At 32.1% G+C, this 18,726-nt stretch overlaps 3 protein-coding genes across 4 annotated transcripts in view; 1 reads left to right on the plus strand and 2 right to left on the minus strand.

Annotated features, from left to right (window-relative positions):
- Positions 1 to 1,065: 1,065 nt before the first annotated feature.
- Positions 1,066 to 3,342, minus strand: LOC106789104 (argininosuccinate synthase). Its single transcript, XM_014752981.1, has 8 exons — positions 3,101 to 3,342; positions 2,966 to 3,034; positions 2,640 to 2,885; positions 2,418 to 2,563; positions 2,082 to 2,346; positions 1,868 to 2,006; positions 1,674 to 1,775; positions 1,066 to 1,593 (listed from the first exon to the last, which is right to left on the minus strand). Exons 1-8 carry the CDS (start codon positions 3,209 to 3,211, stop codon positions 1,424 to 1,426), a joined length of 1,248 nt encoding a protein of 415 aa, XP_014608467.1. The 5' UTR covers positions 3,212 to 3,342; the 3' UTR covers positions 1,066 to 1,423.
- A 301-nt stretch (positions 3,343 to 3,643) lies between these two features.
- LOC106789103 (protein ROP) lies at positions 3,644 to 9,581 on the minus strand. 2 transcript variants are annotated; one of them, XM_014752979.1, is made up of 11 exons: positions 9,509 to 9,581; positions 8,019 to 8,315; positions 6,858 to 6,961; positions 6,261 to 6,409; positions 5,980 to 6,195; positions 5,772 to 5,870; positions 5,478 to 5,685; positions 5,166 to 5,414; positions 4,906 to 5,093; positions 4,679 to 4,833; positions 3,644 to 4,603 (listed from the first exon to the last, which is right to left on the minus strand). In XM_014752979.1, the coding sequence occupies exons 1-11, from the start codon at positions 9,534 to 9,536 to the stop codon at positions 4,542 to 4,544; spliced, it is 1,755 nt and encodes a 584-aa protein (XP_014608465.1). In that variant the 5' UTR covers positions 9,537 to 9,581; the 3' UTR covers positions 3,644 to 4,541. The 2 variants fall into 2 exon arrangements, with proteins under 2 accessions (XP_014608465.1, XP_014608466.1); XM_014752980.1 differs by lacking the exon at positions 6,858 to 6,961 and adding an exon at positions 7,423 to 7,526.
- A 697-nt stretch (positions 9,582 to 10,278) lies between these two features.
- The window catches only part of LOC106789093 (probable Ras GTPase-activating protein), a 135,924-nt gene continuing 127,476 nt past the window's right edge, over positions 10,279 to 18,726 (plus strand). Inside the window, exons 1-2 of the mRNA XM_014752955.1 lie at positions 10,279 to 10,410; positions 10,539 to 10,904. Of these exons, the coding sequence (XP_014608441.1) occupies positions 10,853 to 10,904 (52 nt within the window). The 5' untranslated portion in view covers positions 10,279 to 10,410; positions 10,539 to 10,852. The remainder of the gene's footprint in view (positions 10,411 to 10,538; positions 10,905 to 18,726) is intronic.

Raw genomic sequence — 18,726 nt, forward strand, 5'->3', positions numbered from 1 at the left:
AGAACGATTTTAAGTTCGAGAGAAATAATTTTAATGCATCATTTAGAAAAAAATACATTTACCGTTGAATGATTTTATTTCTATTTTCGTTACGATTAAATTCCATATATTTTGTTGTATTAGTTTCTTTCTAACGTAAGTAAGTACCACGGTAAAGCTTGAATATATCGATTTCCGATAAAGCTCGAAACGAAAGAATTTTCTACGAGATTACTTTCGTTCAAACCAAAAATATCGTCGATTAAATCAAACGGTACAGCGACGATATTCATTTGATATGCGTTTACATTGAAAATATAACTCCGTTTACTTAACAACATCAAAGTATAGACGATGTTGTCTTGTGCTTTTAACACTAATCATATTGTTAATTACAAAAAGAAAAAAATGAGAAAAGAGAGATGAAATAAAAAGAACACGAGAGAGAGACAGGAGTGTTAATTACATATTTCGATTAACATCGTGGAATTTACACGAGTGTGAATATACATAATATATATGTGTGACTTATTGCAAGAAAAATGTTAATCTCGCGAATCTATACATTTATATAGAAAAAAAATAAAGATTACCTTTCTATAGGTTTATAATTTTGCATGTTAAATATACAAATTAATACGTAAAATGTAAGAGAATGATTGAAGCGTGTATATGTATGTGTACGTATGTACGCGTTCGCGTACACCCACGTAAAAATAATTAGATACTCACGCGGTGGAAAAAAATATGTATGTAGAAATGTAGAATGTTCAATATGAGTGAGTCGAGTAAATGAGTCACAAAAGAACATCCGATAATTAAAAGTGCGAAAGAGAAACATTAATCAATAATAATAATAATTATTATTATCATTATTAATATATTAATTTTATTATTACTATTATTATTATTATTATTATTATTATTCTTTCGTATTTGAAATTATATTTTAAGTTAAATATTAAGTAGCAAAAAAAAAGTAAGATAATGAGATATAAAAGTTTATATTATTATGTATACAATATATTAATACCGCGCTAAGGTAACATACATTATATATTATTATAATATTCACAAATATGCTGATTATCCCAAGATTTAATTATTAATAATTCATTGAAAGTAAAAACTTGTCGCAGTGTGTTTTTATATATATATATTCCATCCTTTCTCCATTTCTATATTTTATGTTCGCTCGATCGCGTGTAAGATGTATAAATGGATGTAAGAAGACTGTATACAGTTTTCTCTATTTCTTTATAGAAATTTGTATATATAAAATTAATATAGATATATTATAAATATCTTTACATTAAAGATTTCATTAAATGTACGCAAAGATATTTAGGAATTTCTAAAACGCTTCATTTATATTTCTTCACGCATAGATTTGATTTGATTTAATTATTTAATTAATTCGCCATTTTTAATTTCTTGATCAATATCATTCGGCCACTTTTTGCTGTTTTCGAAACCTATGAAATTCTTTTAATCTTAGAGCTTGCGTGCGAATAAATCCTTCGACATCTTCCGGTTGAAAATCTCCTTGTTTGTCCATGGAGACGAGATTTTTGTTATACAATGAAACATCGCTAGATCTTCCGAGAATCGATACTGTAAGATTCATTAAAATTAATGTGCGAATATTATAAGTATATAATTATATAATAAGTGTATACAAAAAAAGTACTGACCACTTCCTTTACACAATTTTAATCTCACCATGCCTGTTACATATTTTTGAGATCTTTCTATACTTTCTCGTACAAAATCGCATTCTGGCGAGAACCAGAAACCTATAATCATTTCAATAAATAATCAATGACAATTTAAAAAATATGTGGAATACAATTTAATATGATATAAAAAGTTCTTATTAATGTCTTACCATTGTATACGTAATCAGACATTTTTTCAGCAAGATAGGACTTGATTCTCAATATTTCACGATCCAATATGTAAATCTCTAAATCTTCATGAGCCTCGTAGAGAATCTTACTACCTGGTGCTTCGTAAATTCCTCGAGACTAAAAAAGAAAAATGGATAGAAGAGAAGGTTGGTAATCCTCATTTATTAATTAGATTGAAATCTTCTAAAGTACCTTTAAACCAATGTATCGATTTTCAACGATATCGATTCTTCCTACTCCATGTTTGCCCCCAATCTCATTCAAATATACGATTATTTCTAAAGGATTATCAATGACGTAACCGTTGTCAAGATTTTTCACAGAAGAAGGATATCCTTTGATAAAAACTATTTCTATCTCTTCAGGTTCGTTTGGACAATTCTCTAAATTTGTCGTCATTTTACATAATTCGATTGGAGCTTGTACAGCTGGATTTTCCAAAATACCTGATTCATAACTGGAATACGAGCATTTGATTTCAATTTATAAATAAACAAAAGAGATTATTTTTGATATCATTGATCATACCTAATATGTAATAGATTAGCATCTGTACTCCAAGGTTCTTTCGGTGTCGCTGAAACTGGTATTCCATTTTTATGAGCATATTCGAGTAAATCTGGTCTTCCAGAAAATCTTGTATAAAATTCACGTTTCCTCCAGGGTGCAAGTATCTGTAAAAAATAATCTCGATGTGATAAAAATCTGTGAACAATTGATACATCAAAATATTGTAAATTAATATGTTACCTCGATTTCAGGATAGAGACTGTAACAGCTTAACTCGAATCTTACTTGGTCATTTCCCTTTCCAGTAGCTCCATGAGCAACAATAGATGCTCTCTCAGCTTTAGCGGTTCGAATTAGACCATCACTTATGCAAGGTCGTGCGATTGAAGTTCCTAAAAGATATCTTCCTTCGTAACGTAAGCCACATGCAATGGCAGGCCATACGTAAGACGTTACAAAGATTCTTCGAAGATCTTCTATAACAACCTAAGATTAAAAAAAGATGTTAGAAAACTATGTCCCATTAGAAAATTATGATTTAGCAATTAATCAATACAGAATTTTACCTTTTTAGCACCAATTTTCAATGCCTTTTCTCTAAGTGCATCAAAGTCTTCTTCTTGCCCAATATTTGCCTAAATTTTGATTTGATATATATCGATAATAAAACTATTATAATATAATTTTTGGTAGAATCTTACCACGTAAACAATAACATCATATCCGTTTTCCTTCAACCACAATAATATACAAGAAGTATCCAAGCCACCACTATACGCAAGAACAACTTTCTTCTCCTTATTTTCTGCCATTGCTAAAATATATAGCGATCAACGCGACTGTTTCGAGCACGAAAAAGCTTACAAACTTTAATTTCGATCGTTCACTGGAGAATTATCGGATTGACATGAGAGGGTCAAATGATAACCTTCAGGAAGGTCTTTTATTATACTGATATAATTAGATTTATATTTCTGGTGCGAGAGATACGCTTAAAACGAAAAAATAAAATAACATCTTCGGTGTTGTTTCGAGAGGTAATATGTTTCTATATATATATATATTTAACATTATAACAAACATGCGTACTCTTTTTTGATCGAAGCTATGAAAAATAATTGTTGAAAATAATAATTGAAGGAAACTCGTACATAACATGGCTATAAATTTAATTAAACGTTTAGAAACAACGATTTTTCTACATCTACAGGCTGAGTAAATTTCTTCTTTATATTTCTTTTTGGTTTTTATATTTTTCTTTTTTTCTTTTATCATATAGAGTTTAAGCAAATGAAACATAAATTACAGATACTTCAACATCTTATTTTATAGAGAGGACGATGAACGTTTTCATTATCGGAATATGCTTGATTAATGAACTTTCTATATCATTCATCATAATACGACAATACTAAATAAAAATACATGATTTCTTTTTGTCATATGCAAACATTCGAATGATTATTATCTTTAACTTCTCGATAAAGAGATTTTAGTTTTAATCGTATTTAAACGATCATCAATAGAGATTAATCTGTTAAGACCAAGCGTGTACATTATATTAATATATATATATATATTACGAGTCTTTTCTAAAACACATAGAATCTTTCTCAGTTACTCTTCTTTCTTGTTAACAACTATGAACGATTTATTTTTCTTTTATATTTATACGAATTACTTGCTTCTAACACTGCGCTAACCCATTCACGCACAATTTTTAACGATAAGGTACCATTATACATTTACACATCAGTAATGCCAACATGCTTTACGTGATCTTATATTATTAATTTTCACGCAGGCACTTGATTCCAGGTGATACTTCCTTTCAGAATCCTTCTTCTTTAGTTAATAAATACTGCAAGAGTACTTATGGTAGATAATACTATCAGACAATAATAAAGTAATAAATAATCTATCTTCGTAGCATAATCATTTTTAGCTGTCCGTTTCTAAACGGACTTTTAAACGAGCTTCCTCCTACGAAATTGACCGTGTATTTTATTTTCTTTTTTAATTAATATTTCGTCCTCACAGAGATCACAATATATATTCATGTTTGGTAGTACTGATGAAGACTCAAAACAGACAGTAACAGGAATGCAGAAAGTATTTTGCATTATTGGTTAATGGGATCATTTAAACGTGAAGTTTACTTAGGTCGTTTAGAAACGATTTCGGCGTGATTATATGCGATGAACCTAAAATCGAAAGAATAAATAAATTACCTATTTTTATCCACGAAAAAACAAATTTATTAACACATTGATTCTTACCAATAATAACTTCCCAATTCTTTAAAGCATTTGTGACCTCATAAGCGCATCGTATTTCCGAAAAACAGACACCACCGACAATGAAAACGATTAAACGTGGGACGTTCTTGATGGTTTGCTGTCCTTTGTCTTTATGCCAGTGGCCGTATCTTACACTTAAAATATATAAAATATTTATTATAGTAATATAATATATATAGATAAAATATTTCGTTATCGATTATTACCTGGAAGGTGCATGGTATCCCGTATTAGCTGCACGACTAGCTAAGAAAGGGAAATGTTTAGATTCTAATTTGTCTTCTATCGAGTCTTCCATGATATCTTTTATTACTGGGGTCCATCTACTCATTTGATATGTTTGTTCAGTGATCCTCTCTTTTCGTTGAACCGTGTATAATTTTTTACGATTACCCTGTAATAATTCCCCAAAATATTATAATATTTTTTCTTATGATTACGTTTCATTTTTTAAATTCATACATACATCCACAACGACATTAATGCCAAGATTCGCCATGTTAACGATAGTTTGCTTATCATCGGCAGATATTTGAGCGTGGTTGATCAAACGATTTAGATTTTCATCGTTTATACCGTTTTTACTGATAACGTATAAAGCAATGATACGTAATTTATCTAAGTGATCGACGTTTTGATCCAGCAAAATTGGGGTGATATTTCTCATGTGATCTTTAATGCGTTCACCTTCGGCATCCGTACCCATGGCTAAATCCTAAAAATGTTACATTTTTAGATAAATGTCTATGAATACGAATGTAATTATTATTTTACTCACTTGTTCCACTTTACAAAGTTTATCCACATTTCCTTGATAACGTTTCATACAATCTTCGGCTAATTGAAGATGCGTAGCATATTTACTTAATTCTTTTTGATACTGAGGCATCTTTTTAATCATTTGGGAAAGATCTCGCATACTTTGTTTATCGCCCTGTGGCATTCTTTTGGATTCTGTAAATTTCTTCAAGTTTTTGGTAACGTTTCTAAAAATTGAAATAAGTTTCAGATTGAGAATTTTATAGCAACCATTAAAATTATACAACGTATAATTATCATAGCAATTACATACTGAGAGACCACAGCAATGTGTTGATGCCTTAATTCTACCCACAAATCGTCGTTCTCATCTAAAAGAACTTCTTTTTCTACACCAGCAGATGCTTCGAATCTGTGAATATTCAAATGTGTTTGATTAATTTATTTGATTATATTTTATTATAGTTATTATATTATATTAACAAATAATATAATTATTGGTTATTCTTGTAAGTGCTTGCCTGTAAACATCATTATCTATATCCAACAAGTCGTATGCCATAGCCTGTAATGTCAATTCATGAAGCAAAGGAGAAACGCAATCGAAACCTCTGTCTAGGATTAGTAATTGAGAGCGAGCTTTTTCTGGACCTTCTCCCATAGTAGGTTCATCTGCTTTATAAGCATCTAATTTTTGTTGAACCATTTGTGCCAATTCCACGTTGCGGTCAAAGTCACTGTAAGTTATTTTTAGAATATTACATTATTGCATAAACTTTAATTTCAAAAAAATGTTTAATACCTTCTATATCTAACAGACGGATATTCTCCAAGAGTTGCACAAAGCGTGGCAATTTGTTCTGCAATTCTCTCCATATTGGCAGTTCTCAGATTTAAGAAGGATGGATTGTAGAAACAGGCAAATGTTTCACGTGAGTCCAAAGAAAAGACCTGCATAATTATGATATTTATTACTACAAGATGCTTGAAACGAATTATTATACAACTAATATATTTATTTTTTCTTTTTACAGGCAATACTCTAAGATGCAATAGTTTTTAACGCTCGTTACAAACAAAGGTGAATGACATAATAAAAAGAAAAATAGAAAATATATATGAATTACATATTGCACATGCAGAAATGGAGATAGACATACAAGCATTTTGAGGAAGTCTTTCGCCTATGTTTCTACCTTAAAAGAAAAGAAGAAAAAAGAACATAAACAAATTATACAAAAAAATGTATTATCTTCGACTAAAAACTGAGGTAAGCAAGCGTGACGCGACGATAATATCAAAGAACTACAATTGGCGTTCTACGATGTTTTATTAATTGAATTATTTCATTGCTGTTTTTTTTTTTTTTTTTTTTTTTTTTTAATTCTTTGTTCTTCACCTGCGACTCATAGGGCAGGAAAGCGATGTTGATCTCTTTGAGGGTTTTGATCTTTTTAGCGGCGAGAGACTTGCAGAGTTCATTGAACAGCTCCTCCGGGCACACTGGTCGAGTGCAAGCATGAATGCATTACGAACGTTAGTAATGTGCTTTCTCGTGGTAGAAGAGTTAATAATGAGAAAGAGAGAGGGAGAGAGAGTCGAAAAGAGGAAAAAGGGACGAAGGACGAAGTAGAATGTAGATGCCGGAAGAACGATAGAGAACGAGTAATGATGATAGATCGGCATTTTGCTTCGGTACGTTGATATACATATGAGTGTGTACTTATGTGTGTATATTGTGTGTTAGTGTACGTGTTACAACAAATTCCGTAGTTGCATGCCCACCACCATTTAAAATATAGAAGAACGGATGCGTTGGACAACGTTCGATTCAATCGTTTCTTTCTTTTTCTTTTTCATTTGTCATTTTTCCTTTTTTATTTTTTTTTATTAAATATTTTTTGCCCTTACGTATTTCTTTCTTTTTTTTTTTTTTTTTCCTTGCAAAATATTCAATCGTTTACCTGCTCCTCGTATGGTATGAAAGCGATGTTGATCTCTTTAAGTGTCTTTATGTGCTTAGCTACCAGAGAATGACACAATTCTTTGAACAACTCGTCGGGGCATGCTGCAAACAGATAGACTGACAGTTTCATAACTTTCCACGGATCAGGATTTATATGGATATTGTCGATTTTTTAAGAACAATATTTTCGCTCAGTCGAACGTTCATTTTCCGTTCTCTGTGATTAAGAGATTTTAATGAGTAGGGTGATGCAGACTTTTCATTTCTGTTTTTTTTTTTGTTTGATGGGTCGATTGGGCTAACTTATGCAAAAAGCTACCAACCCTCAATGATCTGAAATTGAGTAAATTTAGTTAAATGATTTGAATTGTTAAATACAAAAATATGTACAATGTATAATATTATTTTTAAATGTCTATAGTTTTTGTGGGTAACTACGGTTTAGTAATTTAATGCAAAATAGAGATTATTACAAGATTATGGGATCCGCGTATTACGTTTATAACTAATATTAAGTTTTTCTGAGGCTTGGTAGGTTTTTGCATAACATGGCCTTATTTTGATGTGTATATTCATATCGATTATAATATATACCTTCGGTGAAATAAACGTGAGCGACTTTGTAGGTCATTCTAGTCGAGTTGTTGAAATCTTCGATCAATTTCTGCACGGACGAATTGCACGGCGTTATCAAGTAAATAGCCTCCATCGTTGGCAAGGGTTCGCGTTTTTTGTTGATATCTTCGACCAGGGTAATCCCTTGGGCACTGATATCATGCATCTTACAACATGCCGAGACCATTCTCATCGCCAGCTGATCCACGACAAGGATTCTCCATTCTACTCCTCCTGCTGTCTTCTTTTTCTGTTTGATTACTTCATTCATAATTTCTGCAAAGTGGAGATTAAACAGGATTTGATTTTTATAAGTTCATAAAACATATTTGTATGAGCATTTTTCTTTTATATGAATTATCGTTATTATTAGGGGGGAGAAATAGAGGAAAAAAAAAGTAATGACAATTATTGATTTTTGTTTAGAGTTAGTAACTAATTGGAAAAAGATAACGTTGTTAAGGTGACGTAAGGGGGTCGCGCATTCGAGAAGGAAAAATATCTTTTCGCGCTTTTCAACGCGTGTATTGATCGTTCTTATGAGGGCGAATGACGTCACGACCGATAGACTCGTACTTCGAAGAATCGAGGCCCCGTACCAGATATTCAGACTCGTATAGATTAATTCACGTTTAAATTTCATGATATATCGATTTGATTAAAAAATTTATTGTTGGCAGTACACAATGATCTAATTTAAATGACAAAATCATTCGGATACAATAAAGACGTGGCATTTAATTTTCGCGCGCCATTTATCAATCTTCGCTCGTACGAATAAAAACGTAGGTAGAACGTAATTCGCTAATCGTTGCAGGATCAATCAAATTATCATTCGGGTGTGAGATGCGATTGTATGTGGGTTGACGGGCGAAAAACAATGTTAGGAATGGGATTATCCGATTTAATATTCGATCGAATGTAACTTTGACAGCTCGAGATAAATACAACGATCAGATTAAATTGCTGGAACATTGATAAGCGTTCGAGAAAGCAACGAACTATTTATTTAACGTAAATGACGCTATTCTGGAGTATTCATTTACAACGTCATTTATTATTTTGCGTAAGGGAATGTAATTGATTGGAAACTAATTGCACGTTTGTGTTACATTTTTTGTATCGATTCGAGGAAATATATTTTAATTACAATTTTCTTTACGTTTATGAGATTAAACGGTATTTGCGTAATGACGAGATTTGTAGGGATCTTTGATGATAAGGCGTGTCAGTTTCGAAATATATTTATTTTTGTCAAAATCGTAAGAAATTTCTTTTGAACGATCGCGGGATGAAGTCATCCAGTCCCGTATACGCCCTATTCTTTGAAAATTCCTTATCAGTCCAGAAAAATGTCATTTTTGATAATTCTAATATCGACATTATTCTTTCTCGTACGAATGATGTTACGTGAATATTTATTTCTGCTTTAATTCTATTAAAAAAATCTTATTTTTGGATGTACTTACTTTGACCAACCTGTGCCTTGAGCGCCATTTTGGATAGTACTGGTGATATCTTTAACCGTCAGATGGTGTTTCGGTATACTATCGAACGAATATATCGTTTTCTTTAAACATCGAGATATATTTCGATTATCGAAATAGCTAATCCGAGTTTAATGCTTTCGTTTTATTATCGGGTTCTTCGCTTTTCGTAATTATTTAACGTAAGAGTGTGATAATCTTTAGAATAAATAAATATGTGTTTAATAAAAAAGAGAATTAAAAGTACGTAGTATTGGAAAAGTGATTAGAGAAAAGCGTTGTCCCGTATTTATAATAAATAAAGCATATATAAATCGTGACTCGCGTATAAACATTCGCACAGTAAAAAAGTTAGAAGAATAATCGCGTATAAATTGGTATTAAAATATAATATTGAATATAAAATACGATCGAATTCATTATATGAAATGAGTTAATTAATACCGCCGTTTAATTATCGATATCAAATTCAAAGAAAGAAATATAATTCTATTGAGTTTATATAAGATTATTAGAAATGTACAATGGGCGTAATAAACAATATAAAACGTAAACACCGATAAAATGAATGTATGCATTATACGTAATTACGTGTAAAAAAAGGTAAACAAGGAGGAATAATTTTTTGTTATGATAAATATTGAGGAAAGTGGGCAGAGCATGAGAAGAAGGGGCTCGGTGGAAGGGAGAAGGTGCGGCGGGTGGTGGGGGTAGCGTTGGCGGTGGCGCTCGATTGGCAACGAGGATGCACGAGGGTCGTCAGTCAGTCGGTGTTCGTCAGTGGAAGTGTATGTAGTGTCGCGTGCGTACAAATGCGTCATTATATTAAATCGTTTTGATCGGTGTTCCGCGCTTGTGTGTGTGATTGTTTCTCGTGGGTGCATGTACGTCGTCGGTGGAACGTATCGACGTTTTTACGAATTTATTCAATATCTCTTTCACATTGTTATTTCTCTTTTTTTATTTTTTTCTTCTTTACTTTTCGGACCTTTGTCGTTTCGATTTTTCTCAGGGAAAAGTGGGCTGAGTGGGTGGTCGGCGGAGGACAGGGGATGAACTGGAAGAAGGAAGGATGAAGGACGCGTTACCAGTTTAGTTAGATTTTCTTCTCAGTGATATATACTTTTTTTTTTTTTTTATATATATAATCTTGAACGTTTGAACGAAAAGAATAAATAATATTGTCGTTCGTTGGCGGCACAGCTGTGGTGCGCGCGCGCGCGCGCGCACTCGAGCACGCTGGATTTTGGATTTTCATCGGAACGATCATTATCACCATCACCATCATCATTGACATCATTCCTATCAGCCGTAACAACGAGTACCATGATGAAGTTGGACTACCCTTGCCGCGTCGAAGGATGGCTCAACGTTTGCGGTGAGTTTTACATTTTTATTATATTTTTTTTTTTTTACTAACATCTCTCATATTGATCAAAAAGATCGAATTTATCTCGCGTAATAGATCATCGCCGATATATTATTTCTAATTTGATTTAAATTTGTATTTAAATTGACGACATATAGCTGGCACATTTTGTAATGTATACATTTTCGTAATATCAATCATGAATATCGATCGTTCGAGTTATCCGTGTTAATAAAATATTTGTTTTATCGTATTATTACATTGCGTAATAATTGATTCGCTTATCGTTAATAAAACGTTCATAAGAGATTCGTTTCTTTTATAAAAAGATGATGGACCAGAAGAAAAGGTTGTGAAAAGATTAAATATAACAGAAATCATCCTAATTATCTTTATTTCTTGTTTCTTTTTTTTTTTTTAATCGTATAAATAAGTTATAAATAATATTATTACCGAAACTTTATTATCGTTTTTAAATGTTGACCAATTGCAAAACGTTTGTAACAATAATTTTAAATCTCAAATGTTTCGTGTGATATACCTTTACGCGGGTAATACTAGGTTGGAAGGGAGGCTGAAAGAGTGGTTGGTGTTTATTGGCGAGAGGGGTGAGAATGCAGGCAAGTCTTCAATGGTCTCGATGTCGATTCAACGAGCTTCAAATCTCGGGTTTCATGACCCTTTATTTATTCTTTTCTTCGACATTTTTCTTTAATCCCAAACTTACAGAATCTTCATTGGTTATTAGTTACTTGGATGCAATCATTAAAAAATAAGAAAAGAAAGGAACAGAGAGAGAGAAAGAGAGAGAAAGAGAGAGAGATTGATCGATTGATTTATTAGACATTTTATAAAGATTTCAAGTTACCCTCTTTTTGTTTCCCATATCATCTCGAATAACCGTTCGAAGTTCATGCGAGACACAGAATGAAAGAAGATGCTAGCACACGTTTTCCTTTCCTATCCTTCCTCGCGAAACACGAGTAAAGTTCATCGACGCGATCGCTATTACTACTTCATTGTGTAACTGCTTTGATGTCTCTAGTAAACGGTATCTCTTTCGCGACCCAGCTTTTAATGCAAGATCGTCATGCTCGAGCACGAGTTCACTGCGTCAAGAATGTTCAGATACGAGTTCTTTAGAGTCCTCCTCTCTTTTCCTCTCTTTCTTTTCCTCTCTTTTCCTCCCTCTCCGTTTCATTCGCTTTCAACCTTTCCTTCAATCGATCGCTCGACTAACCGCTTTCCTTGTTTTCAGAAGAATCTTTGCAACCAACGACCAGTGATGAAAGCTTTTACTTCCTCGCCATATTTCGTATTTTTTTTTTATTCTATTAAATAATTGATAATAATATCAAATATTATATATATATACCAAAATCTTATCGAAGATTTAAATAAACATTTTTCATGACTTTTATATTGTTATGTATATAATATTTCAAACATGTTACATCACACTTGACGCAAGAGTCATCAAAAATTCTTTAGTAGTACAGACGCCATCTTGTCGGAGCAACGAGTCGTCGATTTTGGCCGTTTTAAATCGGTCGCCTACGTAACCCTTCTCTTTCTCTCTCTCTCACTCCCTTTTACTGTATATATATATATCGATTTGAATTTTAATTAAATGGGAGTTATTTAAAAATAAAAATGTAAATCACTGTTCTTAATGAAACCTAAGAAATTAGATTGTAATACATTGTACGACTTATATACCCAGTAATTTATACATGTAATATTATTGAATTTCGTATAGTATCACTCTTTCCCTAATATACATGCATACACACACACACGCACGTACGCACGCACGCGCAACTAAGATAATTGCAACCCTAGGAAGATCAAAGACAAAGATAGGTATAGGGAGAAGAGAAACAATAGTGTCGTCGAGAATTTATGACATTATCTTTCGGTGTCTCCTTTCGTAAAGTTATTTCATTGTCTAGATAAGGTAGTTAGAAATTTCTGTCGATGACAGGTCGAAGGAAGAAGAATCTCTTTAGCTAAGGATGCTAAGAAAATTATAATATATTCTTTTTTTTTTTTGCTTGTAAAGAATTATAAAAGTATATGATCGTTCTCATCAAAGACCCTTCGTCTCTTAAAACCATATAAGGAGGAATATGAAATTAGTAATCGAAACGGGGAAGGAAACTTTAGTAGTTTAATCCTTTGATGGAAGAAAGATACGAAGGAGTTATGAGAATTTCAAGTTTCGGTTTATCCTAAGGATACAAGTTTTTGACGAAAGAGAGAGAGAGAGAGAGAGAGAGAGAAAGAGAGAGATGAAAGCTTAGGTATATCGAAAGTTTCTTCGAGGTTTTATTGACGTTAGCTCATAAATTTCAAAGTATCGGCGACGTTCGTGTTCACCAAGAAGTTCCTTCCTTCCTTCCTTCCTTCCTTCCTTCCTTCCTTCCTTCCTCCCTTCTTTCCTTACTCCCTTACTTTCAAAATGAAATAATAAAATGAAGTCTGCGTATACTTACGACGAACTTTTTCTACTTCCTTCGTCGATCTTTCCCGGAGTTAACCTTTTTATACATACATTTATTACAACGAGATAATACTTCGATAAAAATGCATTTAAAGTAAACCTTTTTATACATTTTTTTTGTTCTTTTTTTCTTTTTTTTTTTCTTTTATTCATTTAAACACAAAAGTAAATAGTTTTAAAATGTATGTATGTATAAGGTGGATCAAAAGTTTTTAATTAATTTTTTAAATAAATCTTATACCAAAGATCGTTCAAATTTATGTTAGATCTTAAACCTATGCCTTTTTTTTAATTTGTGTATAACATTTTAAATATATCGAATATATTTTGTAAATATTAAGAAAGAGAGAAGATCAGTGGTGCAATATAAAAGAGAGCAAACAACAGAGCCTTGTTATTTTAGACAACTCGAAGGATAAGAAGCAGGAACATTTACACCGATCATTCAGTACTTCAAGTATCAGGATCTCGTTAACCTTTGCACCCTATCCTTATTTTTTTTCTTTTTTCTTCTCCTCCACCTACTCCTTTTCTTTCTCTTTCGTCTTGTGAAAGATCGTACGTTGGATTTTACTTGGACCCTTTTTACTTACCCTTTTTACTCTTCCTATATATTTCTCTTTCTCCCACTTGTCTTCTTCCAACTGACATAAGCTTAAGATACGTGCTACACGTACTATATCTCATTGCCAGACCACTCCGTCTATCATAACGTAGAACCACGATCGTCTTACGATTATAAAACGAACGATGGGATGTATTTAACCCTTTACACTATTAAGTTACCTATGGCGTGACAAAACTAGTTTTTTCTCTTCAACTTGTAGAACAAAATCAATCGTTGTTAAATAGTTTCATTTAAAAAATGTATACGAGCGTTATATCTCATGTGCAATTAAAAAGTATCATACTTGAGAAAAATCTAAATGATAATAAATTAAATATTTTTAAATTGTAATATGATGTACATCAAATCTATACAAAAATTCGGTAAGAGTTGGTAGAGGAAAAAATTACAAAATTAATGATAATGCTATATATATATTTATGTATTACATGTGTGTATATGTTACACCGTCAAAGACGGAAATTAGTCATTGCTAGTAATTTCTCGGCATAACTATGAATGCAAAGAGCCTTCAGACTTTTTTGAGAGTTTTTTCTAGGCATCGAACATAATACTTTGATATACTATAGAATATCAAATTACTATTTAATAACTATTAATTAATTACTATTTTTTAATTTCTGACTTCGTCTGAAAGCTCTTTGCTTTTATAGTAATGCTGAGGAATTACTAGCAATGACTGATTTCCGGTTTTGACGGTAACATATATATATACTTACATAGGGACATACATATATATTTAGGACATATATATGTAGAAAGGATGGATATAAAGATATCACGATAATGGAAGGAGAACACGCGATACGAACTGGTAGGACTCTCGGATAACACAATATTGCAATGTCTAATATTATCGAGATCATTCTCAATCGACTAACTTACGATTTGATAGTTTTATACAGATATATATATATATAGTATATTTGCAAATTTAATTATGAAATATAGAAATGAATATAATATCAGATAGTAGATATAGGATGAGTCTAATAGCTTTTTATTCATTTTAGAAATCAATCATTGATATCAATTATATTATTACTTTCGGATACTTTTAGTATATCAATTATTAAAATATATGTAGAATAATTATCACATTTCATTGATTGATCGGCTTTTATATGTAAAAAGTAATGAGTTTAATATCGGCTTTCTTCATAATTAAATACGAATGTCGGGTATTATATTATTTAAAAAATGTATTAATATGTTAATATATAAAATATCCTAATTAAAATAATATTTATCTGATACGATTAACAATACTATAATATAACAATTTGTATAATTTTATTAATAATTATGTAAGAGTTGTACGCACACACACACACATGTGTATAAATACAGGAACATACACGGGGATCGGTTGTGTGGGTTGTTGGGATACGTTGATGTAATTGAAAATGTTCGTATTTAATATTGAAAAGAAATGATGAAATTGTAAGAGAACGAATTCAAAAGACTTTCCGTTTTGATAGGAGCTCTAGGGCATTCTTTACGGAGTGTGACACGCCATTATCACTAACACCATCGTAATATTTATGTGCTCGCGAGTACGTTCACCTGCCCAGCTGCTCCCACGGCAACTACTTCGGCACGTGTAACTTGTGTACACGAGAACGATGGCGCTATATATTGTTCTTTTTCTCTCTTTCTCTTCCTCTTTCTGTTTCTATTGCCTTCTGGAAGGAGGAGGGGTCAACTCCACCAGAGTCGATTACTGTTCTTTGATACCAATGACAAAAAAAAAAAAAAAAAGGCACGTCACTACTACTTCGAAAAGTTCATTTATGTTGATTCTATTTTAACTTTGTATTATTGTTTTTTTTTACATGTTTATAACATCAAAAGTTCTTGTGGATGATTATAAAAAATTAATGACTTCTTTCTATCAATTCTGTTTAGTCTAATTGTTATTTTCTTTTTTTTTCTTTTTTTTTTTTTTTTTAGATCTCGTTAAATTGCAAGCCTAATTAAAAACCGGAATCTAATTTGTTGTTTCACGTTTATAAATCATTTGCGGAATTATATTATTCCGATCGTAATTTAATGATAAATGTATAAACGGGGTGATTAATACGCACGGAAATCAAAGGTGCACCACTGTGATTTTACGTTGAGGTCAAAACCGCAAACCTAATTCCACTTGGGGAATCGTCGTTAACTCATTCACCGGTTCTCTACCGGTTTTATGGGCTGATTGTTATGCGACGCATAATATCCTCTCGCGCGTATTATTTTTCCATCGAGACACGATATAGCCTAACAGTTGTGTACTTGCTACTACCTACACACTGTGGGAGCGAGTTGACCTCATACATATAAACGTTTGCTACAGGAAAATACATACTGTTGTTGATGGATTCAAAGATTTTAATAGATTAAATCGAGTTCATTATTTTCTCTTTTCTTTTCACTTTTTTTTTTTCTTTCTATCTTATTTAATTTCACGAACGATCAATATTCTATACGATCCCGTTATTATTAACTTTTAATATCATTACATTGTCGTTATTTTATTCAAATCGAAAACACGTGTATTATTATTATTTAATTTTATTTAATATAATAGTTCGACTTAATTAATTAATTAGTTACAGTTAGTTATGTTAGAATACAAATAAAACACTTTTAGATTGTTTCATTTTTTAATTGAAAAATAAAATATATTTAATTAAAAGAGATATATAGACGAGGAGGAGAACATATGACATAACACTTATAACGAAACGCACCTGTGTGGTATTAACAAAGAAGAAAAAAAAGAATTTAGGGAAAAAAAAAAGGGGTATCATCGAGATAGTCAGGGTCGTTAAAGGGAACGTTAGCTGATGGTGACCGCAACCTACCCATATTAAATTCGTCCGGCGCTGTTCGTTCGCCAATTAACGTTTGTCATTCCATTGACGAACAGACGAGGTGGTCGCGCGTAATTGAAATTACCTTGGTACCGATCGTTCGCGCGATGGCTTTTTACCGATAAAATTCCCATGAGTTTCTACTATGTTCGTGTTGTTGCGAAAAGAGGGCTGGGGTAGGGGGTGGGGGAGTGGGGATATGGGGGGGGGTACGACGAGCTTAAACAATTTAGTTCGCGAGTACTAGATCGTAAAAAAGGTGCTAATTTCCAACACTATCATCGACTATATTCCCATGAAATTACGATCTCGTTCGAGTAATAAACTAAACAACATTTTGTCGGTGTGTGTGTGTGTGTTCTACATTCATTTCAATTGCCAAATCCATTCTACACGCGAGTTATTCTCGTCGGTAGTTTCAAAACAATGTTGCCTGCTCTATTAGCTTTTTCATTGTCTTTCAAAAAGGAAAAATCATCGATCGAATCATTTTCTTTACATTTTGAGAACGTAAATCGTTTTATTTGTACGTAGTTTACAAAAAAACTGTCTTCATTTTGATCTAATCGTTATCAAAGTTCTCAATATTTCTCATGTAAAACGGATACAACAGTAAATTGATGTCTAACACGAGACAACATTGTTTTTCGCGATCTAATGTCGCGTGTTTTCTTTATCTTGTCTTCGGGTCTATCAAGGAAGGAAAAAAAGGGTGTTAAGGCAATTTAATCTCGTCTCTTCGATCATTTCCCTCCCGCTAAGATGGAAAAGAGAATATATACACCACCCGCGGTGTTAGAAATATAATTCTATGATTAATCGTTAACTATTCGAGGATAATGATCTATGGAAAAATGAACCTGAGATTGTGTACGTGTACCATCGTTAGTTAGAAGTCGATTATGATATCGGATCAACCAACGTTCTTCTACAGAACACAATTTTCTCACATTTATCCCTCTATCTCTCATTTTTTTTTTTTTTCCTTTTTTTTCTTTCTATATTTCTCTCGTACTTTTTTGCTAGTATTTTTTTTTTTCCTTTTTTTTTTTTATAACATTGTCTGGATTGCACGTTCATCCGTTCTTAAGTGAATACATTGGATATGCATTTCCGGGTACACAACGTTCTCATAACGAGAAGGAATTTGTCTTTTAATGGAAGAACCAACCTCTCTATCTTCTTTCTCTTTCCTTTATTTCTTTCTTTATTTCTTTCTTCTCTTCTCTACTCTTCTTTGAAGACGACGATGATGATGATGACGACGACGAAGGTCAATGACCTTGTGAGAAAAAGCTCCAGTATATTCATCCAAGTACGACGATTGAAACGGATGAAACTACGATTGGCGGTTTCAACTAACTCGACAATTTATTGCGTATAGATATTTACGTGTATACGTTTGTAAGTATAAGTATAAGTGTAAGTGTAAGTGTAGGTGTAGGTGTAGGTACTTACCTTCTCGTTAATAAGACAACTCATTGTATTCAAGGCAAGCCGAGTCTTCAATGCAAACTTCCTTTCTCTCTTTCTCTCCCTGTTGTGTGGTGAGTTGGGGTAATGGCATAATGCTAGAAGTATACATCTTTTTCTTATCTCGATGGGGAACAACCGGTGCATTATAGCGGAGTTTTAGGGTAACTACTTTTTTTTTTTTTCTTTTAGTTACCCTTTTTGTTTGCATAGATAATTATTTACATTTGATATCTTTTATTTGTATTATATATAGTATAGAGATTTACGTAATATATATATATATATATATATATATATTTTAATATATGAATCACAAAAAATTATTCTAGAATATAAATAAAAATATTCGAATGAAGTTTGCTT

Source organism: Polistes canadensis, unplaced genomic scaffold, assembly GCF_001313835.1.
Source record: "Polistes canadensis isolate GaletaPanama2010 unplaced genomic scaffold, ASM131383v1 scaffold_164, whole genome shotgun sequence".
Taxonomy (NCBI): domain Eukaryota; kingdom Metazoa; phylum Arthropoda; class Insecta; order Hymenoptera; family Vespidae; genus Polistes; species Polistes canadensis.

What these genes read in the sequence shown, in the direction of transcription:
- LOC106789104 (XM_014752981.1), bottom strand. Translation starts at nt 3,211, where the DNA reads ATGGCAGAAAATAAGGAGAAGAAAGTTGTTCTTGCGTATAGTGGTGGC. An exon ending in TGAAAATTGGTGCTAAAAAG is followed by an intron (nt 2,886 to 2,965) that starts GTAAAATTCTGT and finishes TTTTAATCTTAG; the next exon opens with GTTGTTATAGAAGATCTTCG. An exon ending in GTCTCTATCCTGAAATCGAG is followed by an intron (nt 2,564 to 2,639) that starts GTAACATATTAA and finishes TATTTTTTACAG; the next exon opens with ATACTTGCACCCTGGAGGAA.
- LOC106789103 (XM_014752979.1), bottom strand. Translation starts at nt 9,536, where the DNA reads ATGGCGCTCAAGGCACAGGTTGGTCAAA. An exon ending in CAAGGCACAGGTTGGTCAAA is followed by an intron (nt 8,316 to 9,508) that starts GTAAGTACATCC and finishes TCCACTTTGCAG; the next exon opens with AAATTATGAATGAAGTAATC. An exon ending in ATAGATAATGATGTTTACAG is followed by an intron (nt 5,871 to 5,979) that starts GCAAGCACTTAC and finishes GAATATTCACAG; the next exon opens with ATTCGAAGCATCTGCTGGTG.